The 26,820-nt window shown below is 40.7% G+C and overlaps 1 protein-coding gene across 1 annotated transcript; it reads right to left on the reverse strand.

Moving 5' to 3' along the window:
* Positions 1-3,856: 3,856 nt before the first annotated feature.
* LOC137293754 (collagen alpha-4(VI) chain-like) lies at positions 3,857-26,820 on the reverse strand. The gene is made up of 23 exons (XM_067824466.1): positions 26,726-26,820; positions 25,984-26,028; positions 24,919-24,951; positions 23,920-24,056; positions 20,933-21,036; positions 20,230-20,549; positions 18,674-18,685; positions 17,956-18,229; positions 17,105-17,394; positions 16,676-16,684; positions 13,755-13,972; positions 12,160-12,496; positions 11,390-11,407; positions 10,745-11,042; positions 10,088-10,289; positions 9,324-9,378; positions 8,875-8,886; positions 7,912-8,288; positions 7,512-7,695; positions 7,341-7,361; positions 5,496-5,507; positions 4,404-4,973; positions 3,857-3,956 (listed from the first exon to the last, which is right to left on the reverse strand). Exons 1-23 carry the CDS (start codon positions 26,799-26,801, stop codon positions 3,922-3,924), a joined length of 3,639 nt encoding a protein of 1,212 aa, XP_067680567.1. The 5' UTR covers positions 26,802-26,820; the 3' UTR covers positions 3,857-3,921.

Below are 26,820 nucleotides of genomic sequence, written 5' to 3' on the forward strand. Positions count from 1 at the left end.
TGCGTCAGTTTGTATTTGTAATAAATATTTCATACACGTTGCCTCATGTTGTTAGAACAAGCTTTCTCCTTTGTAATAGTTGCCACAGTAAGACAAGAAATAATTGACATTTCTTTATGTTAGACATCTTCCCTCATCAGTAGATACATTGTATCCACCTTCAGTACTCATACAGCAATTTGTGGTTTGGGGGGGGGGATGTGATATTATCAGTCCATTTGAAACGATGACTTATTTTTTGCTAAAGAAATACAAAGAGAGAAAAGTGAAATGTGCAGTCACTGAGGATCCAAGAAATATACATCGTCGAATCTGATGTTTGCAAATCATGTATTTGTCTTTCTTTGTGTGGAGCCTTACTTGCGTCAGTGGCAGAAAATGACTGAATCGCTGGTGCAATATTGAGCTCGTGGTGGACACATATTAACAGGAAATGTGTTTAGGAGTTACCGCCCCTACTTGTTGCCTGACCTATACACTGGATTGTTTGAGGAATTTTTGCAGTGTGACAGTTTGTGAACGTTTGCTGTACTTGTTAGAAAACTCCAGCAAGATGGTGACTTAAGGCCTTTGCACTTGACCCCTACCTTATCCACCCGTTTGTTGCGGACTGGATACCAATAGTATAGTATGACTCCCTGTAAGTCAAACCATCTCGAAAAAAAGACTGATATATATTTGGTGAGAGACGACAGTGAGAGTCACTGGGGGCCATTACTATTTCCCAGTTTCAGGAACAAGAGATATCTGGTTGTGACTGCTTACTGCAAACAATGCTATAACTAGTGTCCAGTTAACGTTTCGTAATAGCCGAGGCTCTATCCGCGTTCCAGGCAACAATGCTGCCGAGGATTTAGGGAGGTCCGAGAAGCGGTCAAAGTAAACTTAGTCTCAGTGTTAATCGTTACACTGCACCACTGAGTAGTGGAGTGTAACGAAAAGTACTGAGGCTAAGTTTACTTAGACTGTCCAAGGAGTTTTAAAGATTAGATGCTCTGAGATGAATTTTCCTGCATTCTGACAGTAAACGATTCCTCTTATGTTATCTCCAATTACTCTTTTTTCATGCTACGTTTGACACTTTTTTCATGTTTTATTAAAAAGGTTTCTATGTTCAGAATTGTAGCATCTGTACACGATGTTCTGATTTAAACTAGACATATAGTATGACCAGAAATGTTTGAGGATTGAAAGTTTGCATTATTTGAATTTTTTCACTCATTACTCACGTATTAAATGTGAGTATTAGCAGCACGTAACTCAGGATTCAAAGACAGGTGAACAGTTAGTATTTTGTCAAGTCACCATGGGCAGCAATGCAGGTTTCAATGCATACTACTGATCAAAGAAGTTAGAAAGTCATGGTCCATGCTGTCCCAATAACGGACCATTTCATTTCAGCAATCTTTGTCATTTGTTTCTCTTATAGACACTTTCCTTCATAAGTCCCCAAACATTTTCTGCTGGATTTAGGTCAGGGTTATAGCTAGGCCAATCTAATAATGCCATATTTAGGGTCCGAAACCAGACCTGTGAATGCTTTGAACGATGTTTTGGGTCGTTGTCCTGCTGGAAAATCCAAACATTTCCATAGAACACGAGAGCAGATGAAAGTACAGGACCCTCGAGAATATCTGTGTACTGCTCACTGTTCATATTTCCTTCAAACATACAGAGGGGTGTTGCCCTTAACATAGACATGCAACCCCACACGTTATATTTCGGACTCTACTTTGGGCGCTGATACAAAGGTTTTTCAGTTTGTGTGGTCCAGAAATTCAGTGTATTAGGATACAGCCATACAGAACTTTCATTTGAGAAATCACATTGTCCCATTTAAAATTTCTATGCCGTCAGCACCAGTTCAACCTTTGCTCCCTTTGTTCAGGTTTCATGATTGGTGATGGAATTGCTTGGCTTTTCTGCCAACCCACAGCACGAAGCTCAGTTCTAATTGTCTCCTTAGAGACAGCCACAGGTCCTCTATGAATCATATCCAGCCTTAAGTATTTTTAACTTGTTTTTAGAAACAAGACTACCAAGCTGCCTTCTGTCACCGACATTTTCTGGGTCCATGATGCTCAATGCCATGTCCATTAGCAATATTTTTAGCAATATTTTTTCAAAAAACGATAAACAGTGGACAGAGGGGTGATACTTCTACTTGAAATCATTTTAGCTGACCTGAAGTCCTTGCTAATAATAATAAAAATCAACTTCCTCTTCTCTAAATCTTCCATACTGAAGCTCGCTGAAAATGTTGTCTGCTAGCAAGTAAACACAGGGGGGTAACTCTTCGCAAACAAATGAAAAAGGATTAAAGGAGTTGTCTGTCTTGAATGAAAGCAAGCACTTGACTGCTGATCAACGCTGTTTATACTAGAAATCCAATTAAACATATTCCTAAAATTATTGTAAACAACTGTTTTGTCCAGTCCAAGTATTAATATGCAATAGTTGTATTATTAAATTCAATCCCTAGTCCAGAAATTGCTCATGAAATTTACATCATACAGAGTATACATGATATCTTCAGGTTTGTACTCGTTGTATATAACATTACAGGATAAATCAGTCAGAAAGATTGCTTTACTTCGATGATCAATGAAATTGACACATTTCCAGTTCAAAGGGAATGTCAAACCGTGGATAGTGCTTTGGTGTAGATGAACTTCACCTAACAACTTCACAAGCGGCGCCAGCCCTTGTTGCTAACATACCATAATATTTCAGGTCGATTGAGCACGTCCACGGTGCGAAGAGCGTCATTAGACATGCTAATGTTTTAAAGAACGAGTTTTGGATGAGAAATCCATATAGAGTTTAATGTTTTCTGATTTCTTCTGTGGATGCCGCCTTCGTAGAGACATTTTTCTTCAACATTGATTATGTCTGGTATAATCATGATGCCAGTGTGATCTCAGAGCTCTAATCTTTGGCGTGTTTATTTCAACAACTTTTGAGGTATGTCGCATGTTCAAAGATTTCAAAAAGTGTTTCGATCATAAAATCTGCTCGATCAAGGCTGCAACATTCAGTGTTTCAATTCAGTATAGTATTTAAAAGGTTGCATGGAAAACATGTGAAGGGCATGTGATGCATACGCAACATAAATACAGCTCAATAGCATCCCCTAATTTGACTTGTACCACATGCTTCCCTAGTTTGTCAGTGAACAATGGACTTGCCTTTACATGTGTCTGTGACTAGTGACAGCTCATATATACATGAGTTGTCTAGAAATTGAAGTAAGGCAGAACAAGCTTATGTCCCTAACCTGGTCAAAACACTGTACATGCAATGGAAGACGACATCTGTTGCCAGATAGGAAGTCCTTGTTCTTTTCCGACACTTTGAGAACTCTCGCACACCGTGACTGTAGTGACACAGCAGATTATTCATAAAATCAGGTTATCTCACTCGGGAGGTGTGGTGGAGCGTATGGTGTTTCTGTTGTGCAATATTCACCTGTTTCTCCTCACGGTGCAAGGTGACACAAAGACAGGATATTTATGTCAAGTGTCCGAACACGTCTGATATGTATCCGTTTCTTAATGTGGCTTGTTTTGATCAATCATATTCACATATTATAATATCTTATATTCCGTCTATAATATCTGCAAGTATTAAGAAAATAATGGTCTCGACGTGTCTCCCCATATAACAATATAACAATGTAGCTAAGCAAACTGTCTCCGATTAGTGGTATCCCAGGTTGCAGAATACGGCGAGCTACTGAGGATTCGTTCAACAAGAAAACGTACCACCTGCAAATTCATATATGGAAATGATTCTGGACTCCTTAATAGACATAATGCAAACGCTCGGTTTAAAAAGAATTAATTCTTCTGCAAAATACAAGCGATACATTTCATATTTTATTTTTCGTACAAATATTACACTTTTGGCATCGAATTGTTGCTACGCAGACGTTGTAGTTAACGATAGCCCAGCATCTGAAGACGAAGGCAAAGCATGTTCGAAAGAAAACACATGATTTTCCTGTATGGTTTTGTGTTTTTTTCGTCGATAAGAAAATACATATTCTTGGCATTTTATCGGGATTTTTTCTTTTCTCTATTCAGAGAGGACTAGAGCGTACAACATTCGGAATCGACAAACTGCCTATCAAGCGTGGTACACATACACAAACACTAATGTCTCCTGGATTCTAGTTCTAGGTCGTCATGGTTATTGTTTGTCTCCATCTTATCAGTGGCTTTTAACAAAGAATAATCGTCTATGACTTAATATCAGCCTTGCCGTAATGAATTAATAAATTAATCAAACTAGTGTATTTAGTAAATATATGTGTAATATATATCCGGAGATCAAAAGTACCTAACTACCTTGCCGACCAGCCAATCATCAACAGAATGACCCTGAAGCACACAATCACCCACCTGTACATGTTTTCTTCTGTACTTCTGTGTGAATTGTCTGCAGCACATTGAAGTCCTTCACTGTGAACACGTGTGTTTTGTCCGTGGCGATCCCATCCAGTTCTGACTGGCGCACCGATGACCCCACCCCGATACTGATGACAGTAACACCATCATTCTTCAGTTTCGTCGCCTCATCTAATGTCGGCGTCGGCGACAGGGACTCCCCATCTGTGATAACAATGACGTATCTTTTGGCGCCAGGACGTCCACCGCGAGCAGACGTGAAGCCGCTTGTGCGAGCCAAGGCCAGAGCCTTGTGGGTGTAGGTGTTGCCGCCGATGTAGCTGATGGAGGCGATCGCTTGCTGAAGGGAAGATTTTGTTAGGTGGTCATTGAGGTCAAAAACAATTGAGGCGTCAGTACTGAACCGGATAGCACCGAACTGCATGTGATCTGGGCCAATGTCGAAGTCGTTGACAAACTTCCCGACGAAGTCTACTTCCTTTTGGAAATTTGAAGATCCCTCACTACTGGAGGAGTCCAGAAGGAAGATGACATCACCCTTCTCGGACACTGGGCATGGACGTGCTGAGGAAGGAGTACGAGGAGACATTACAGAGGGAGAGTCACAATGATCACTTTAAGAATGGATTTACCTTATCAGCTTAGGAACTTATAGTGAACAGGTAGGAGAGATTTTGTACAATTATCTGAGTCAAGTGACGTTAAAGAAACCAACTGCAACTATACCACATCATACAATCCATCTATGAGTCATATATCTTACCTGTATAATACTGATTTTAGGTGCTGCATTATTCCAATGTATATTTTGTTTATGTCCGAGGCAAATTATCAAGCATGCGAGGTGTGGGGTGGTGGTGGTGGTGTTGGTGGTGTTGGTGGTGGTGGTGGTGTGTGTGTGTGTGTGTGTGTGTGTGTGTTGTGCGTGCGCGCGCGTGTGTGCGTGCGTGCGCGTGTGTGTGTGTGTTTCGGAAATTGATTCGTCCCGATATCATTCCTTTATTATGGTTTACATCTACCATGTCTGGGTGCATGTAAGCATATAATTGTAGTGTGTACCACCACCATAAAGAAGAACATACTTACGTTTTGTTGTTGCTGAACACATGTAATAAAAGACGATAGACACATGTAATAAAAGACGATACACGTACGAGTCTAAATTAAAGACGATACAGTAAGGCACAGGGTAATCTATCATCTATGATTTTATCATAGAATACACTGGATATGCACTGTCCCCAAAAGAAACGCACAGGTGATGATGATATTGGTTTCGACTACTGCATCGACGTCGACGGATCCAGAACGTTCAAGTCCAGAATGTACTTTCGAGCCATTTCCTACACGTAGAAATCTAACATTAGGGTCAAAAATGAAAACGAAACGAAATCATAAGGATTCACATGGTTCCGGTCATCGACAGATGGAGAGAATTGTTCCGCCAAGGTAAAACTGGGCTTCACACAGCACATGCCACTATTCGGTGCATTGTCTTCCAAATCGCTTGACCTTATGCCCAATCATCATTTGTGGGATAACCTTGCCCACATATCTGAACGTCAACCGACGCTCCAGATCAAGTGTGGAAAGAGTAATGGCCCTGAATTCCACAAGGTCGAATTCAAAGAATTATTCAGTCCATGCCTAGATGGCACAGGACAATTCTGGGGATTCGTGGTGGACACAACAGATATTGAAGACAACGGCTGAACTTTTTGTAAGTTCTAAGCGTTAACATAGCCAACATTTAATCTTATCTTACATGTGCCATCACCCATTAAATTTAGTAAAGATGGATGAAAATACGTTTATGCATTTCTACATGTTAATATAGCGCACGATTATTTTTTCTTCTACTGTAAAATTTGGTTGCAGCTGATCCAGACTTACATCATCCTCGATATCCCCAGGGTATACGTTCCAATAACGCGTTATACCTTGGATGTACGTCTCGGCCCGGTGAATTTCTTACCTCCCTATGTGGGCATTTTATCCAATCAGGTGTCTACGCTGGTAGAGTGAACCAATCACGACTCACTTTCGCTTTTTAAATTATCTAACTCATTAGGCTTGGCAAGACAAATGATGTAGAGGTTCTACGAACGAGGTAAAAGGAGTTCTTGACATTGGCAAGCTCGTTTGTATCGACTATTTAACTGATTGGCTACTGTGAGCCAGCAAAGGGAGGTAATAGAATTATCGGGCAGAGACGTAGATGCATCCAGGGTATAGTGGAGAGTTATCGGAACGTATACACATGAGATATCGGGGATGGACTTACATGTGTCATCTCACTTTAAAGTTATGAGACTAAATTGGTGAAAATACTCCCATGCATTTCTACAAGTTAACATAGGCTGCAAAGAATGTTTTCTACAGAGAAATATGGCTGCAACTGATAAAGGCTTACATTTTACTTTGAATTTAGCAGATTCAGTGGGTGAAAATGCACCAGTGCGTTTCCTTTGAGGGAGAGTACATGTATATGTGAAATAGTAACGGCACAACAAACTCGAGAGAGACTGCATTTGGCTCTGGTGTTCGTAGGATGTTTTTTCAAAATGAATTATTCTTAAGAAAAGCAAAATTTATGGGTGTCAGCTTCTTTGTAGTGAATACGCTTGCTCTTTCATCAGGTGAAAGGTAGCCAGGATCAAAGGGTGTGTATAAACTCACTTGGGGCACTACAAAGAAAACATGTTTAATAACCTTGAGGAATGAAAACGTGAGGCCAAGATTGCACTAACACAACATGGTAACTGACTTAATGGGATATAACACAAACTTGAAGAGGCCAGTTGACATCCATAAATCTTGAATTTCGTACGCATTCCGCTTCTAAATGACCTTCAAAGATTTGAATTATTCTTATTATTAAGAATTGTGATATTCAGTCCCTGAAATTTTAGATGATAGCATATACAGTACCTGGGATGGTTGTCGATTGAACTGTCAAAATAAAAAATGATAATCATATTTAGCATGCCTGTATTTGATGGTCATCTAAAATAATATTACATTATTTTACACGAGTAACTACCATGCCGGTTTATTACACCATCTAAGTCATTTGGTGGTAAATTTGTCCATACACCCTACCAGCGCACGTAGTCTGTTGGAGTTCGTTCTGGATGGTTTTCAGAGCATCGAAGTTGGTGACTGAGAACACATGTTTAGTGTCGGAGGCGATGTTGGCGAGCTCCTGCTGGTTCGCCCCTGAACCGATCCCGATAGCCATGACCTCCACCCCAGCCTGGTGCAGGATGTTAGCCTCCTGTATCGTCTGTAGACAGAGGGGCACAAAGAGTTACTGTCTGTAGACAGAGGGGCACAAAGAGTTACTGGCTGTAGATAGGGACACAAAGAGTTACTGTCTGTGGACATGGGTCCAAAGAGTTACTGTCTCTTGAAACGGTTAATGTGAAGATCATACGAAGTATGAATATGTCTTAAATATAAAATGTCTTACGAAAATCTAGTCTAGTATATTAGTGTGTACATTAGCTCGATTCGTTGACTGCCCATCAGTCATGACGATAACGATCCTCGCAGCCGAAGGCCGGGCGCCGTGAGTCGCCGTCAGGGTTGTCTGGTTGACATAGTGGAGGGCTTTGTCGGTGTAGGTAATTCCCGAGTGGTAGTTGACGTTCTTGATGGCGGCGAGGAGAGCGGCCTTGCTGGTGTACTTGTCAAGGTCAAACTGAGGATACACTGCAGTTGAGTAGACGACGATGCTGAACTGTACAGCCGTTTTGCTGACGTCGAACTGGTCCACAAAATTCTGGACGAATGTAACCTGTTTCTTAAAGTTTGTGGACCCCACACTGATGGAGGAGTCGAGGACGAAGACGATGTCGGCAGCGGAGGCGGCGCATACTGGAGCAGGAAGAATGCAAGTGCAGCAGTGTTGGAGGGTTGCGAGTCAGTCGTGGTACACGACGTATACAGCACGTAATGAGCGAGGTTGGTTTAACGCCACCTTCAACGCTGTTTCAGATATATGGCTGTCAGTTTATAGAGATGTCCTACTGGTAAAGTCTTATAATGTAAGCATCATACCAAGTATGTATTTATGAATGTATTTTCGGCCAGGGTCCTTTACTTAATAAAATGTCTGTCTATGTCTGTCTGTTACAGGTAACATACATTGGAGAAACACAACCCACTCAACACGTGACAAGGTATTAATGCTAATTCGAATTCGATGGAAGATATAGTACGGGGGCGTGATGGGCGAGCTGGCTAAAGTGTCAGGCTTATCAAGTCAACGTGGACATAGTCCTGTGACCATGCATCCCAGTCCACCCAGCCATACTCCCCAGGGAGTTGAGATTGATAATACGACGGACCGTTGCAATTGACACACAGAGATTGAAGGAAAAACAAATCGTCTTTGAACAGCTTGAGGTGGATATCGGCGCTATACAAAGGTTACAATACATACACACAAAAAGAAACTTACCGAGCGTGTTACCTGTAAGGAAAAGTAGCATGCTTAATTGGTTTTCATTTGTTCATCATGTTGCTAAGAACATTTATTATTGTCATTGATATTATTAGTTTCGATGATGTGAGTGCAAAAATATCACGGCAGATTATAATAAACGGATGGTTGACGATCGGACTGAAGTACAGGACGACTGACTGAGCAAGAGGGTGTGTGAGGGAGAGAGAGTTAAGATTTTCCTTCACCTGAGTCTACATCACTTGAATTCCTTTAGGCAATGGTTTGCCTAACTCTGTTTGCTAACGATGCGTGCGTACGTACGTACGTACGTGCACGCACACACACACATATACATACATACATCTCTCTCTGTGTGTGTGAGCGCGCGCGATTGTGTGTGCCTAATTAGACACTAAGATGAAGTGTTGTATATGTCAATACGAAGAAAACATTGTTTTGCCTACATGACTGCTCCTGTAGCTCCGTCTGAATAGTGTGCAGCGCGTCGAAACCTGCAACCTGAAACAACCAAAGTTTATTAAGATGTGCTCACCAATAAAAACGATGACAATTCATGCTGGACTAAACTGTGATTCAAGCTACAACAACACTATCAGTGTGATATCATGTCTGAAGACATTATTAAAATATTTGACTATGACTAGTCAGCGCTTCTTGGACAAAGTTAAAGGATGTAATGAGGAGAAAGCCTCATTGTGTCACGACAAAAGAAGTGTATCTCGGAAATAACCAAAGGTTATTGAAATGTTCTCATGCATTTAGACCATGACAAATCGGTGCTGGTTGGACAGATGTAAAGGATGTGCAGAGGAAAACGCTACACGCCGTCATGGCTGAATACCTCAATCCCGGAAATAACGAAAGAATATTTAGGTGTTCACTTGGATGTTGACTTCTGCTTGCATACAGGGCAAATGAAATGAACGTGCTGTGGTTCGAGGTGTCACGGTATCATGACTGAAGATCCCAATTCCGGGAGGAATATCAAGGTTTCATCTATTTAAAAATTTATACGACATTCAGGACGACTACCCGACTTCCGGTATGGTTCTAAACTTGCCATAATGGTCTTGTTCCACAGATACCCTTTCAACTGGCCCCTTTCACTAAAATGTGTAGGTGTCTAAATCACCTTTCTTCTTCAAAAATGTCTTCAGTGAGATGGTATACGAAATGAGTTACGGCAGTGGACGGAAAAGGTACATACCATGAAGACATGTTGCTGATCGCTTGCGATGCTGTTCAGTTCGGTTGAGCGGATTCCAGAACCTATTCCTACAGCCATGACCTTAACCCCTTTATCGTGTAGCAATTTGGCCTGATTCTTGGTGGCTGCCGTGTTTTGGGACTGGCCGTCAGTCATCACAATGACCACCTGGCGGGCATTAGCACGGGCGCCATGTGCAGCGCTGAAAAGATTAAGTTAGTGAGCGTGTTGGACGCTGTTTGTTTTTAGCAATAACCCAGCAATATCTCGGCGGGGGACACCAAAAACGGTCTTTCCACATTGTACTCGTGTGAGGAATCGAACACGAGCTTTCTGTGTGACGGGCGAACGCTTTAACCATTAGGCTACAATGATTTGGTCGGAATCGTAGAGTGAAATCTGGACATATTTTTGTGATGATGGACATATTTTGTAGTGTAGTATTTAAGCACTGTGCCTCTCCCACTGCCCCGCGCTGAGAAGGGACGTATGTTTTATTAAGGAGAAACAGAACGAGAGAAAGAGTGAGAGTAATCACTGAGGAAGAGATCATAGAGAAAGTGAGTGAAAGTGGTCAAAAAAGGGAAAAATACATGAATGGAGCGAGGCAAGTTTTGAGGATAAGGGTTTGGAGCACTGGGTGGGTTTCCGATTTACCTGAGAGAGCTTGTCCTTATAAATTCCAAGCCATCTCCAGTGTCTGTGATGCCCCCAGTGTAGGATATGCTGGAGATGGCAGCTTTTAACGCTGCTTTGTTATTGTAGTCGTCCAGGAAGAAGCGGTTTTGGACAGACGTTGAAAAGGTGACGACACCGATCTGCACGCTATCAGTACCAATGTCAAAGCCGTCGACGAAGTTGCTGACAAAGGTGAGCTGCTTTTTGAAGTTTGCGGACCCCTCGCTGCTTGAGGAGTCCAGGAGGAACACAATGTCAGCAGGGTCGGACTTGCAACCTGTACACGTCAGAATAACGCTATTTCAGAAAAATACATACACTGGACATTGTTCTGACACGATGGTGTCAAACTGGACGTATCTGGAATCAGGACCAACGAGTGACTATTAAGAACAAACACACACTGATCAGTCTTGAAATGATTCAAGTTTACCTTTGGGCATTACATCATAATATTGAATTGTTAGTGTGAGTATGTTCCAGGCTATGGCAGTCTCATAGGAAAATATTTCTTAAGTTGATAGAATTGTCCATCGGTGACTCTTGTATCACGACATTCATTTTGACATAGTGCTAGCAAATGTGTAGATATACAGGTTTTACACACACGAACATGTTACTTACTCGTTTGTGGGGCTTTACCTGCAAATACAAAGATTCATTCATATACTACAACCACTCCACTAGTAGATCGATTTGGGTTAACTCACAACCATCTGACATCCAGTTTCTACTAGTAGATCCACCTGGGCTACTCACAGCCATCTTACATGTAGTTTCAGCTAGTATATCGATTTGGGTTAAGTCACAACCATCTTAAACGTAGGTCCTATTAACAGAGCCGCCTGTGCTACTCACAACCATATTCGACTTAGGTTCTACTTGTACGTCCATCTGGATTAACTCAATACCAACCCGTGAAGGTCCCGGGGTAGAATAGGCTTTCAGCAACCCATGCTTGCCATAAAAGGCCACTATGTTTGTCGTAAGAGGCGACTAACGGGATCGGGTGGTCAGGCTCGCTGACTTGGTTGACTCATGTCATCGGTTCCCAATTGCGCAGATCGATGCTCATGTTGTTGGTCACTGGGTTGTCTGGTCCAGAATCGATTATTTACAGGCCATATAGCTGGAATATTGCTGAGTGTGGCGTAAAACTAAACTCGCTCACTCACAAACTCAATACCATCGTAATCTAGTTTCTACTACGTATATCGATTTGGGTTAAGTCACAAGAACCTTACACGTAGGTCCTACTAACAGGGCCATCTGTGCTACTCACAACCATCTTACATGTAAGTTCTACTTGTACGTCCATCTGGGTTAACTGGTATACCATCGTATATCTAGTTTCTACTAGCATATCGATCTGGATTAACTCACAACCGCCTTACATGTAGTCTGTCGTATCTCTGACTCAATCTTCTGCAGAGCATCAAAATCTGCCACTTTGAACACAAAGGAAGGACTGCTGGCTAGCGTGTTGAGTTCTCCGTTGTCGAGGCTGTTGCCGATGCCCACCGATATGACTTTGATGCCGGCACTATGGAGCTTCTCCGCTTCACTGGCCGTCTCGGACTTCTGCTGAGATTCACCATCAGTGACGACAATGACTACTTGTTGAGCGTCGGGACGGCCGCCATTTTGTGGCAAGAAGCTGTTCTCGCCAACAAACTTGAGACCCTTTCCTGTTGCAGTCAAGCCCGGGCGGTACTGTACATTCTGAACTGCCTGTTAATATAATAGTATCCACGCCAAATAATCAGGAGTATTTTACTGCATCCACATTCAAACCTACGATTTTATCATTTGCAAGTTAAAGACGGTTCCATTTTCATGTTTGCATTAGCCGTTTCATATTTTAGTATCAATAACATTTGAATATCATGCATATTGTAATGAGCCTCGGCCTGATGACAGTGATTATATAGCTTGGTAAGGAAAGTTTTGAAACCTGAATTGTGAAAATTTGCATTTTGTTGTGTCAAGTATACATGAGTATAAAAGCAACATAATTCCATGTGAATCGCGACACAATGCAAATACATACCGTTCATACATTATTCAAGTTTAAAAAGGACAAAAGAATGTGATATCACTGATAATATAGCAAACGCATAACATTAAAAGAACAAATGTTATCTGTTTCAAACTGAAATTTGAGCAAACTTGCTTTTAGGAATGTGTCAGTGAGTGTAGTTTCATGCTGCCTTTAGCAATATTCCAGCAATGTCACTGCGGGGGATACCAGAAATAGGCTTCACGCACTGTGCCCATGTGGGAAATCGAACCCCAGACTTCGGCTTAACGCTTTAACCAATAGGCTACCCAACCGCTTCGCGCAATCTTATTCTCCTATGTTGCTATGGAATAGACACACAACAGGCTATTCTTAATTATGCTAGATTTTGCAAAAAATATTTCATATGACATTCTGATCAAAGATAAAGTTTACACATGAACTGATTTAAAATTGACAAATTCTTGGCAAAACTGGCCAAAACACCCCACCAAAACACAGCTGTTCACATGCACAGCACAGGATTTGCACACCCTCTTCAGCAACTTGATCCATGAGCCTCGCGCAATTCATCTGCATAGAGTGTGCAGCTGGTTTCCCCAAGATGGTGAAGAAATTTAATTCGACACGCATAAACTTTGCTTGTTTCAGGTTTTCTGTAGTCATGTAGGCAAAACAAGGTTTTCTTCGTATATGACATATAGAGCACCTCATCTCAGAGTCTAATTAAGTACGCACGCACGCACAGACACACATACAAGCACACACACACACATATATATATATATATATGTATATATATATATGTGCTGTAAGTGAGGGTACACATTAGATGGGTATATATATTAATATTTTTTATAGAATGTTGATTTTTCATAAAATACGAGTGAAAGAATACTATATTTCAGCGAAATTCACCGACCCTCAATGACTCCTGATCAAGTTTCAGCATTCATCGCGTATACTCACGTTGAGCAGATCGGCTTTGTTGCTGTAGGTGTTCAAATAGAACTCATTCTTGACAGACGTCGCGAATGTCACGACACTTAGCTGCACGTTGTTGGGACCGATCTCCAGCTCTCGGGCGAAGTTGTTGACAAAGTCCAGCTGCTTGTTAAAGTTGGCTGACCCTTCACTGCTGGATGTGTCGAGTAGAAACACCACATCTGCCGGCCGCGAGCTGCACGCTGTGACACAGGTATAAGAAAGAACTTTGAAAAGAGCGTTATTGGATGGAGGCGCAAACGCCTCTAACCTTATAATCAGACAGAATCTCTCATGTGACATTTCTCTCTATATGTACACTTGGAATGTTCAAACTGAACTTTCATCCAATGATACTTGGTCTCATGTCCGTCTCGCTCATTTCTTAATTTACTCAGGTGCCACGATCGTTGCTTTTTTAAAGGCGTTTCTTGAATTGAAATATCTATCTTCTGTTTATCGGAGGTTTCAAACGCTAAAAGCGACCTACGAGTGACACCAAGGCTGCTGTTGTTGTTATCAATTATCTTGCCGCACACATAAATGTCATTTTCTGATTGTCTGTGGGCCGAACTCATTTGGTACTTGAAGGTTGTTATTCTTTATCTCGAATAAAACTGAATCAGGTATGATGTACGGAAATTACTGATGTTTTGCGAATTCAAATAGGTGGAAGGGAGACAACTCTAAACCTGTTTTTCTTGTCCTTTGCAAATCTAGAGATGGCTACATACAATTTTGTATTCGTGCCTTAAACAATTCAAAATTTAACATAAAGGTGTTCAGAAGGCTAAATACGTTGTTCACTGGTCCCGCGGGAACCATGAGTGTACAAGCATCAGGGGTACATCAACCCATGTTTCCCTCGTGTCCACTGAACAACTTAAAATGGTAACTCTTGGACGGCCGCCTCTCAGGCGAATATGGGCGGAACTGGTCTGAAGGGAACGATCCCAAAGGCAAGATATTGTGCTCTGGTGAATGTTGAAATGTCGGGCGTCTGCAGACTGCGATCAATATACATATAAAGAAGGAAAGGGATGTAACGCGCACAAACTTGTAAAACACCCAACACTCGATTATGGGCGAATTCTGAGTGGGACATTGTGGAATATACTGCCGCAATTCTTACTGAAAGAAAGCCAGATAGATTCCCCTTCGAATAAATCCAAACTTATCAAGATCGATGCACTATGTACCGAGTAACGTTGCTTGGAACCCGGGAAAAGACAGCTTCATTTGTACGCCAAAAACCTGCCACGAAAATCATCGCCTCTCGGAAAAGAATACCATGTATTTCACTTAAAAACACCCGATCGGGGAAAAATATAACATTACCGTAATCGCTAGATATTCCGCTTTCGTTCTACGAACTCTCAAACAAAATAGGTTATTCTTTTACCTGCAATACGCAACTTTATTGCGAAATTAGCGGTATCGAGTATTTGAGTCCACCATGTCTGTCCTTGACCCTCAATAGGCTTCCACCAACTCGATATATCTCGCCACGAAATTAAAATAATACTGGTATTATATTTTTGACTAATCGGAGAGCAGCTCGCCGTTGATGCAAGCCTATTGAGAGTCAAGGACAAACATGGTGGAACTTTGTGCACGTTACATTCCTTTCCTTCTTTATATATATATGGATATCAGTATGGGCTTGTTGGACTCAGGACGTATTATTTTCAGCAATACAAGCCGCTGTGGGAGGAAGGACGACACACCACTGCCTGGAGCCCATTATCAGTGAGGTGGAATGAAAGAATGAGATGTACAGAATATGATCACAAGCAAGTTGTATTGTACATTCAGATGGCCAGTGAGGTGGAATGAAAGAATGAGATGTACAGAATATGATCACAAGCAAGTTGTATTGTACATTCAGATGGCCAGTGAGGTGGAATGAAAGAATGAGATGTACAGAATATGATCACAAGCAAGTTGTATTGTACATTCAGATGGCCAGTGAGGTGGAATGAAAGAATGAGATGTACAGGGTATGATCACAAGCAAGTTGTATTGTACATTCAAAATGAGAAGTACAAAGGTCAAGGAGATTAAGTGATATGTTTGTTTGAGATGCACAGAGTTTACATTTCATTCACACTTTCCTAGAAACACAAGTACTGTTATCAGATGAAACCTGCATCCGTATACAAGAAACCTATTATAAATCCATTATTGAGATTTGTGATTACTTCGTCATAGCATCAATGCTCTTACTTTTGGGTAATATATTAAGCGACAGAAAATAGGGGATAACTGGCAAGCAACAGAACAGAATAGATCGTCAAGTTGCAATTAATGCAGATTCACTCACTTGAGGTGACGGAAATTTCCAATCATGAGGTACGACATGAGACCATGGAATTATGTAACTTGTAACGAATCGGGGGGATTGTATAGGGTCGTGTGACAAGGGGGGAGCAGGCTCGAACACCTTTAACCGTCAGCACTAAAAGGTGGTGCGGGTGTGGGTGCGGGTTGCAGAATCGAGTTAGCAGGACGTTCGCATAGCGTTCGATCACTTCCATTTCTGGTCAAGAGCATGCCATATCCTTTCATGAAGACAGCTTGTCATGAAGACAGGGATCGAGTAATCCTATGGGAGTATAGAACCTTGTGTTGAGTTATTCATTGTATGCCAGGGTGACAGAACATGAAGGCCACATGACCACTCATTCCTAGATGCGGCAGCCCGGTTGGACCAAGCGAGTGTAAAACCAGAGCTTACATCACCGTCGACAACGTATAATTTAGAACGGCAATCGTGACTGGTAATAGGGTTTATCAATACCCTAACCCCAGTTATGACAGTACTGATACGTCTTTGTAAACGTGTAAAAAAACACAGCGATAACATACTTACGTTTGTCATCTCCTTACATATGGTTAACACGTACCTGTTTGTGCTGGAAACAGAAGGGGAAGGGGTATTAGTAAAAGCTAGCTCTAGCAGTGTTTCATGGCGTTACAAGTAATGTGTGACGTCAGTGTCTGATATAGTCGAGAAGGCAGGTTAATCGAAGCCTTTTCGCTTAACCAAAGCATGGCCATGTTTAAGTATAGATAGGATTCTCACTTTGCACACAAGACATGAATGTGTCTAGATTTGCGTGAATGTTTTCCTACCTTTTCAATATATCAACCATTACACCACTGACTGGCTTTAAATGTGACTCACAGAATCAGCAGCTTCGAGGCGCCGAATTCGGCTTCACCAATACGTTATGTCATCGCCTCCTTTTTCGTGTTCAGTTGTTTTCGGATAACTTTTTATTTTTTACGACTTGATGGGTTTATGTTCCAAAATGTTATGCACACTTCCTTACTTTTACACGTCTGAGTTTGGATCTCTTTCTCGATGGTTTGCAGTGCGTCAAAGTTGGCAACGGCGAAAGCGTTCTGGTCGCCGTCCCCGGAGGCGATGTCTTTGAGTTCCTGTTGGTCAATGCCGGTACCGATGCCGATAGCGATTACCTGGGTACCGGCGCCGTGGATGCTGTTGGCCGATGCTTTGGTCTTTGCTTTGTCTGTTGAGTGGCCGTCGGTGAGCATGATGATGAGGTGGTTGGAGCTGTTCCTGGCACCGTTAGCTGCTGTGAACGCCTTTTCTCCTAATCTGGAAAAGTGGACAACCTCATTATATATCAATGTATCGTATAGTTTACTTGATTTTTTCTTCAACTGAACATTCATCAGTCTCTTTTGAATATGATACTTGCAAAAGCGATAATATTTTATTTCCAAAAACTAACCTACCATTGAATACATTATGGATGAAGAAAAATATGTGTAGTTCTAACAATATTTCGTATAAGCAGTATTCAAAATAACTGAACATTGGGTGTCTTGGGAAAAATGAATGGTTGTCATTCAGACCTGCGCTGAAAGACGAGGTGCCTGGGGTAACCTAGTGGTTAAAGCGTTCGCTCATCACATCGAATACCCGGCTTCGAGCCCCTTCTGCCGTGATATTGCTGGAATATTGCTAAAAGCGGCGTAAATCCCAACTCGCTCATTCACTGGCAGACCATCCCTCTAACAATACTTATTTTCAAACAAAATATGAGGAATATATCCCGAAAGGGGTCTCCTTTAAAAAAATCATAATCCATATTCCTGTCAAACGTAAATATGATTAAATAGTTTAATTATTGCAAAGGAGTTAAGACCGACGTACGCGAGAGCCAACTCTGTATGGGTGGTTCCCCCTATATATTGGACATTGTCTATGGCATTCATCAGGTCTGTACTGTTGTCGTAGTCGCCGAACCAGAATGCAGGCGTTGTCGTGGCAGCGAACGTCGCCAGGGCGATCTGGACAGCGTCAGGGCCAATGGTGAAGTCCTTCGTGAAGTTCTTTACAAAGTTGAGCTGCTTATTAAAGTTGGTAGTGCCCTCAGAACCGGAGGCGTCCAAGAGAAACAAGATGTCGGCGGGACTGGACTTACAGACTGACGGATTTGAATGAGCGAATGGGTGAGTGAGTGAATGAGTGAAAATGTATTGTCACGTCATCAATTTTAACTTAACAGCTCATTTGCTAATAATATATAACAAAATCTATCTAGATTCTCACAGTTACATATTTACTGGCATGTAACTTAAAAATGTCACTATTTAGGGCCATGCAATTTAAAAACAGACTATAATAGCCCGCAAGTGATGGTAGATCGCCGTACTAAGGGAACTAAAATAATGTGTCGCTATTGGACGATATCTGAGCAGGCATATTATCATATGTACATGAGTGTATTTTTGATACAATAAAATGAACTATTATGTATTATCCAGCCTTGAATTTCACGTATAAAAGAATATTACCTCTGTAGTGGTGCAACTTAAACGTTATTTCAGTTGCCCCCTTCCAAAATTCGTTGATGTTACCTTATACTTACTTAAACCCTCGGCTGAAAAACAAAACGTTTTTGTTGAAGTCTTTATTTTCAAAATGCAGTGTAGCAGCTGCACATGAAAAATATAGTTAACGTCATCATTGCAATGAAGAATGTGTAAAAATGAATTCCTATGATCTCATCTGTGTACAAGGATGAGCAACAAATTACAAACTTGTTTTTTTTCTTGAAATCGACATTTATACTTTAACAGTGTATAGAGAACGTTGTAGGTAAACATGCTAAGCATGCAGGGGAAATACAAAGAAAAACAAAGAGAAACTTCTTAAACTCAAGAAATATCAATATATTATCCATTTTACAATTTCTAAAAAAGTTGTTTGAAATTAGACGTTAATATATGGATGCATATTTATATTTCCATGAGATTCCAATGTTAAAAAAATCACATCCGTTTTATAGGGGAGTTAAAAAACGTCCCGACGTCATCATGAACTTCAATCCGCTTCCCACGTGTGATACATGATTGGTTGGTTGGTTGGTTGGTTGTTTAACGCGTAGTCACTAGTATTCCAGCTGCACGACGGTGGTCTGAATATCACTAAGTCTGGGCCAGACAATCCAGTGATCAACAGTATAGACGTCGATGTACGCAATTTGGACATGATGACGTATGTCAACCACGTCTGCAAGCCTGACCACCAAATGCCCTTGGTCGCCTCTCACGACAAGAATGGGTTACTGAAGACCAATTCTAATCTTTGCGGGTCCGATCATTGAAATCGTATGGTAGAGATGCTCTTTCAAAATGGTAGAGATGCCCTTTCAAATTGCAACATGGATTTGAAATAATCAGGCGTTACAATCGCTTAGTCCAAAAGTTCAAATTAATGCACTCTGCCCAGGTTCATGGGTAAAGAGACCCGTGAAGATCATGAAAAGAACTGATCTTCGCTAACCCATGCTTGTCGACTATTGTCCGTTTGGCTCAAAAGCGGACCGATGAATTGCTATCTAACTCGAAAACTAATAAACATAAAATACTCAATTAAAACATCATGCCAACTCTGTGAGGTTTTTGCAGAATTTTTGTCCTAAAAAGAAAAAAAAGTTGTTTAACAAACTATCATAAAAATATTGACACAGTTCACTGTTTGCTACGAGGGAGCGGTGCAAAGAAAAGGACAGCCAGGTGTGCGAGAAAGAATGGAAACAGCACAGGTTAATGAATCAAAACATTGTCGGCTCTTGTGCACATGCTTCTCGACCATTCGAACGGGATCGGATGGTCAGGCTCGCTGGCTTACTTCGTTGACACGTCATCGTATTCCAGCTGATTAGATCGATGCTCATGTTGTTGATCACTTGACTGTCTGGTCCAGATTCGGTTATTGACAGACAGCCGCCATGGGATATTGCTGTCAGGTGCGGACCAAACCATTTTTTCATGTAAACCCCAAAGCCTTTTCATGTGAGCAGCAGCAGCATGTAAGCAGCCATGTGTAAGTCGGGGTTTTGTTTATAATGGTAGCTACGCCCCTGAGAGTGCGGCGTAAAACTAACATCACTCACTCGTTCATTAGTAAAGGGGAACTCACTCTTGCACGTTTGTTGTTCCACTTCCTTCTCAATGCTGGCCAGCCCGCTGAAGTTAGCAACACGGTACACATGCTTCTGATCGGTGGCGATGGTGTCCAGCTCCGAAGCGTCGATGGAGCTGCCAATGCCGATGGCAATAACGCGGATGTTGGTGTTGTGGATTTTATTCGCTGCTTCTGCCGTGGTTTTAGAGTTCGTGGACTGACCATCCGTCAGAACAAATATGATTTTGTTGGAGTTGTTCCTCGCCCCATGGGCGTCTGAAAAACTTTCTTGCAGCGCATGCGTCAGCGCATCGCCGGTTTCCGTGTTCCCTGACCTGCAGGAATACATGAATGGTGCTGCCACAAAAAAGTATTTTGTGCATGTATGTTTGTCGCTTAACGTTGTTTTAAGAAATATCATAGCCATATCGCGGCCTATATATAATGGAGTCTACATCGGTCAATCCAGTGACTGACGTCATGAGCATCGAGATATGCATTAACCAAGTCCATTAGTCCTCTTTTACGACAGACATGAGTTGCTGAAGACCCGAATCTTCACGCAAGACAGTAATAGACAAATATAGTGTTTTTAAATCAAGCATGACACGTACAATTATGCCCAAATAAGGAACACGCAGGGACCAAGTTCATACTTCGAGACACCCGTAGGTTCGACAACTGCATTGGACTGTATATGTTAGTGGACATAACTCACGTATATGGGATCTTCTTGATGGCACTGAGGACATCAGCTTTGGTCTTATAGTCATCAAGCCAGAATGCGTTCACTACACTGGTGGCAAACGTAGCTACGCTCACCTAAACAAACAGTAGTTGAACAACAGAACAATCTGGATTCACACAGAACGATAACCAGTTTTAGAGGAAAGCTGGCCAAACAATGACATTTACGACTACATAAGACTGTTGGTATTTTTGTGTGTTTCCATGCTCTCGTCTGACCTAAATTTTCATTTCAAAGTAATAAAGTTTTCTTATGTTATTTCTCTCAGCCCCTGTGGAAATTTATGCCACGATGTGATAAGAATATACTTTTATTCCTGCACTCTCGTCAAAGAAGTTCTTAATCAACATATATTTTAAAACAGTGCTAGAATATGTGCATAAACTATTATCATGTGATCTAATGCGTAAAAATCGTAAAACAGGCAACACAATTGGTTGAAATTATTTTAATGAATTGTTTCTCCCACCTGGTCCCTTGGTGGTTGAAGGAACACATTTAAAGTGAGTGAGTTGGGGGAGCAACTGTACGTGGATAACGTTCGGTCGTTTCCACTAAATAACGATTTTCAAACTGTGATGCTTATATACTTTAATACACATTATCTTACCTCACACATAAATGCCGTTTTCTGATTGGCTAAGCGTTTTTCTCTTATTTTCAATGTATACCACTTACAAGCGAGGTACAGTTCAATGTACCCCGCTGCCAACGGCAACTCATTCGGAAGGGAGATAATCCATGGAAGGGAGATAACCCTTTTTCTTGTGTGGTCTGCAAAAATCTAGCGATGGCTACGAAAAGATTTGCCTCGCGTTCCTACTATTAATAAATTTCAAATGTAGTGAATATTAAGAAGGGGAAAAACGGGGAACAACTTATAACATCTGAACAATAGCCTTCTAAGATGTTCAGACAAGAGATGTGATGAGGACAGAGAGTTTTATATGTAACAAGTTTCATATTTAACATTCACCAGTGATAAGTCAACTAAACATGATTTATCTCCCCTACTTATTGATCTGCTGATGGAGTTAATGAGACTATGCGACTTTATTTATTTCTGTAAGTCAACTTTGCTTCGCAAATATATTGTATATACCGCGTCGCCCCGTACATGTCGTACTGTTTAACGGGAATCTCGTACTCTTTCAACCAAGTGGGATAAATAAAGCACTATATTATATTTTTAACTGAAGGAATGTGATTGAGTTTGAATTTGAGGTGACATTGGCAGTATTTCAGTCATTAAGGTATGCATTAACATTGAGTACATTTACACTACATACAACAGAGAGCAGTAAAACAACCAACTTGTCTCAATGTTTTCCTTAAAAGAAATACGTAACAATATAACGTCACTATGCAAACAGGCTACAGATGACCATCAACAAAGACAAGTCCACCATACGAAAGTTAAATATGCTTTACAACATGCATAATGTCCAACCAGGACTTACGTATACACACCCATTAAGTGTGGTAGTCCAGTGGTTAAAGCGTTCGCGCGTCCCACAGAAGACCCTGGTTCGATTCGCCATTGGGTTTCCCCCGCCGTGATATTGTTGGAATATTACTAAACTCACTCACTCAGACAACAATGATAACAACAATTTTCATCTACTTTCAAATTACATCGACTAACAATCTCGGAGTCATCGAATATATTCTAGTAATTTCATAACGATGATTCAGAGATGTTTCAAAATCAATCATGGCGTCTTATTTCTTCACACGGCAATAAATTAAATGAGATCAATATAATTAATACGATCCTTATATGAATAAATGTCCCTTGTAATGTCAAAACCTACACACTAAATCATGCTTGACTGCGATTCGTTCATCACATTTCAGAACATACTGGACAGTGCGAATGACCAACCGGACATATTGGCATAATGACCTGTAGTAACCCTTCAACGGTGTAAATGTGCATGTGTGTGCATGTACATGTATAAAGTACACATGTATACAGAATTATCATTAGTGAAATTCCCATGTTAAATAACTCTTGCAAGAATAATGTTCATAGATTTAGTTTCTTTCAGTACCATCTGCGTAATTATCAGCTATAAAGGCATCATTTCCATTCAATTTTCCGATGATTTTCACGAAAACTGCAACTATTTAAATATTAGATATACCAATTCTGATTAATTTGGATGTCTATGTAATAGATTAAAATTAAGTTGTACGTACGGTATTTAATCAGGAATATTTACAAGTAGCTGAAGTTGAGTTCCAAGATATTTACAAAATATCCAAATACAACGACTTCTGATCAATTTATGACAATTATTCAGTTGATTGACATGTAAGTCTATGGAGGGTTCATTAATGATGACTCAGATATGGCCAACTACTATTGTAATGAAGTCGTTTTGCAGATATGTTCTGATACACATATGTTCCTGAACCTTTTGTCTTATAAACTCAAAAACAGTAGGGGAACCTGAACTTTGAAGTCTGGTAGACAGAAAACCCATCGAGGAACGTTACAATGACATTCAACTTGTGTATCATTTCACGTTATCACCACACGCAAACACATGGAAGCATGTGCTCAAGTTGGAAGCCACCTACACGTGCATGGGGGTGTAATGATGAATCTTGACGTTTTCCAGGCAGGCCGATAAATCACTGTGAACCAATTATTTCAATGATTGTCTTGCATCTGTGCTTGGTCAGGGTTTTCAGGATCAAATCACACACTGCTGACTGAAAATTGCAATCCTGAACTGACCGAACAGCTTTGGTTCGAATGAAATCCATGTGGTCATGCATTCTCAAAAACATCCATTAGTATTGTATCAACATTGCATCAATCCCATATATCTTAAAATATCGCCAAACGTACATTGAAAGCACAGTTCCCCTACTTTTTAAAAGAGTGTATGTTTGACCAGTGGTCGGATACTGTGCAGTAGGTCATGAATACTGAGTCTGTATACAACCTGGACTTTGTCCGGCCCAATGTCGAATTTGTCCACGATATTAGAGACAAAGGTCAGTTGGTCCGCGAAGTTACTTGATCCCTCACTTCCTGAAGCGTCCAGTAAAAACACCAGATCGGCCGGCAGTGAATGGCACTCTGTGTTGTATAGTCAAGAAGTGAAAGTAGTGGTCATTGTAGAATGAATGGGTCAGTTTAGTTTACGCCGCAATATTTCAGCTATATGAGGGCTGTCTGTAAATGATCGAGTGTGGGTCAGACAATTCAGTGACCAACAGCATGAGCATCGATCTACCCATCTGGTATACGATGGCATGTGTCAACCAAGTCAGCGAGTCTGACCCGATCGTTAGTCGCCTTTTACGACAGGCATGGGCTGCTGCAGACACGGATCTTCATTGCTGACAATAACAGCAACAGACAGTCCTTTCATCATCATCATCATCATCATCATCATCATCAACGGACACGACATATGCACGACATTTGTGACATCAACTAGGGAAGAGGATGGTGTACCGGAAATCCAGTCCACCGGATCCTCGCTTGATATTCAGGCTCATTGCTGCACGGCGATTTTTCACGCTGTAAATATCTTGCATGCACGTACGTGTAATTGTTTGTAGTTCGCACTTTTTGTAAAGTACTAGCTCACGGGATACCATACCAAGGTTTCACATGGATACTCCTCTGTGATGCACTATATATTCTGACTTACAGTCGCCGTAATCCCTATTTTCGATGAGCGCCAGGCAGGGTATTAACAAGTCCCATTTTAAAACATATTTGGCACATGTCGGCAGATGTTCGAACCACAGCTCCCCATACAGACGTTCATCACACCATCACACCATACAGGTGAGGTATCTGCTGATCTTTTAGAAGAACCATTGACACTTGAATAGATATACTATATACATTGGCTAAGATGTATCATTCGAAATCGAAATTTTATTACGATTTATTACAAATTATTCTTAACATCTATATCGAGACCCACCTGTAGTACCCGTGGGCGAGGTCGCAGTGACTGCTGAAATTGGAAATGGTAAAGGGGCCTTTATGTTCGTATCTTGTTTGTAAGTTACAATGCAAGAAGCTCAACAATAACTGACATGTATATAACACCATACAAATAGAACATATCTACGCAGGTGCATTATCGTTTTACAACTCTCCATATTTACTTCACACATGTAGATAATGTGTAGTACAATGGTGGTCCGAAAGACAATACAAAAATAACGAAGCCTATTATATTTCTTGTACGTATGTACACACATTTCATCTACCGAAGTGCTTATATATATTCAACTATTACACTTCATCTTATTTACATACATTTCTTCTACTTGTGTCCATATATTTAATCCAACTTTGTCCATATATTCCATTTACTCATACACATATATTTCATTTACCATTGAATATATATGTCTCTACTTATGGTCATATATTTCACCTACTTTTGTGCATAAATATCATCTTCTTATGTAGAAATATTTAATCTATTTATACACTGACATATATTTAATCTAGTTATGTACATACATTTCATCTACGTTTGTACATGTATATAATCTACTTAGGTGAATATATTTTATCAACTTATGTACACATATTTCATTTACGTATTTCCTCTACTCGTGTCTGTATACGTCATCCAGATATCTGTATATATTTTACCTAAACGACACATATACACGGCCCTGATGGTGCGGTGATGCCACCATATGCAACATAAATGATTAATGTCAGTCACGATCAACAGTATAGTTTAGCTAATTGTGCAAGACAACTCTGTCGATTCCATGGACTGAAGACGCATATTCGGTCACTGCTTTGTTGAAATTAATTTAAGGTATTATTTAGATATTTGCTGCATGAGACATTAATTCCAGGTAACATTAATGTTCAAAACATTATCTCTTTACCCCAGGAGAGATACTAAGAACAGAGTGTGTTGGATAAATAAATAATGCGTTGTTAAGCGCACATGAAAATGCCTCAGCAATGCCGACATATATTTCCTTGATACTGAAAAGCTGGTAAAGGAGAAAATTACCCTGGAGAGCAGTTGTAGATGCGCCAACATTGATGGAGAACACATCTGGATTGAAGACATAGCGGAGTCATTGAACAGATTTTGATATATGAGAGTACATGAATGAGTGAGGACGGGGTGGGATAAGGGCCGTTTTCGTGTACTGCCGTTGTCAAAACGGAAAACTATTTGCATAAAAATAATAACTGTTTTCAAATGAAATCAGTTAGCTTATGCTTTTCCTTCCGAATTGTATCTAATGTATGGCTAAAACGTTTAAATGAACTGCTTTACAAATTCTAATGATGTTTCACCTCAGATGTATTTGTACTGTATGTTAACTGTGGACAACAGTTCGGCTGTAAGACTTGATCATGTTTAAATATCAGAAAGACGAGTCCAGGACATATCCAAACTTATAACCATAGAAACGAACAGTCTGCAACACATCCAAGGACTTTCAAAATTTCCAAAAAGATTGCTCGAATATTAATATGTGCTTATTTTGGCTAAAACATCACACATTGCCCTTTGTCAATAGACTAGCAACATCAAGTGGGGGCACCCTATATTTGACAATGTTATGTTTGAGATGGATATTTTAGACCATGTACTTTGTTTACCCTTTTACGGGTTTAAATGGAAATTGACCTCAGTGTCTGAAAACTATAACGAACCAAAAGTGATCAAACGTAACAAATGATATATTTTGGAAGAACAAATTCTCAAAACTGTGAAGTCTTAAGACGATGGAACGGTTTACCTGGGGTTACATCTGTAGTCTGAGCACTGGTTACCCTTAGCAACAAAGCAATCACCACAGAAACGAGGAGCTCCATCTCGGACAACAGACTACCT

The sequence above is a fragment of the Haliotis asinina genome, chromosome 8, assembly GCF_037392515.1.
Source record: "Haliotis asinina isolate JCU_RB_2024 chromosome 8, JCU_Hal_asi_v2, whole genome shotgun sequence".
NCBI classification, from domain to species: domain Eukaryota; kingdom Metazoa; phylum Mollusca; class Gastropoda; order Lepetellida; family Haliotidae; genus Haliotis; species Haliotis asinina.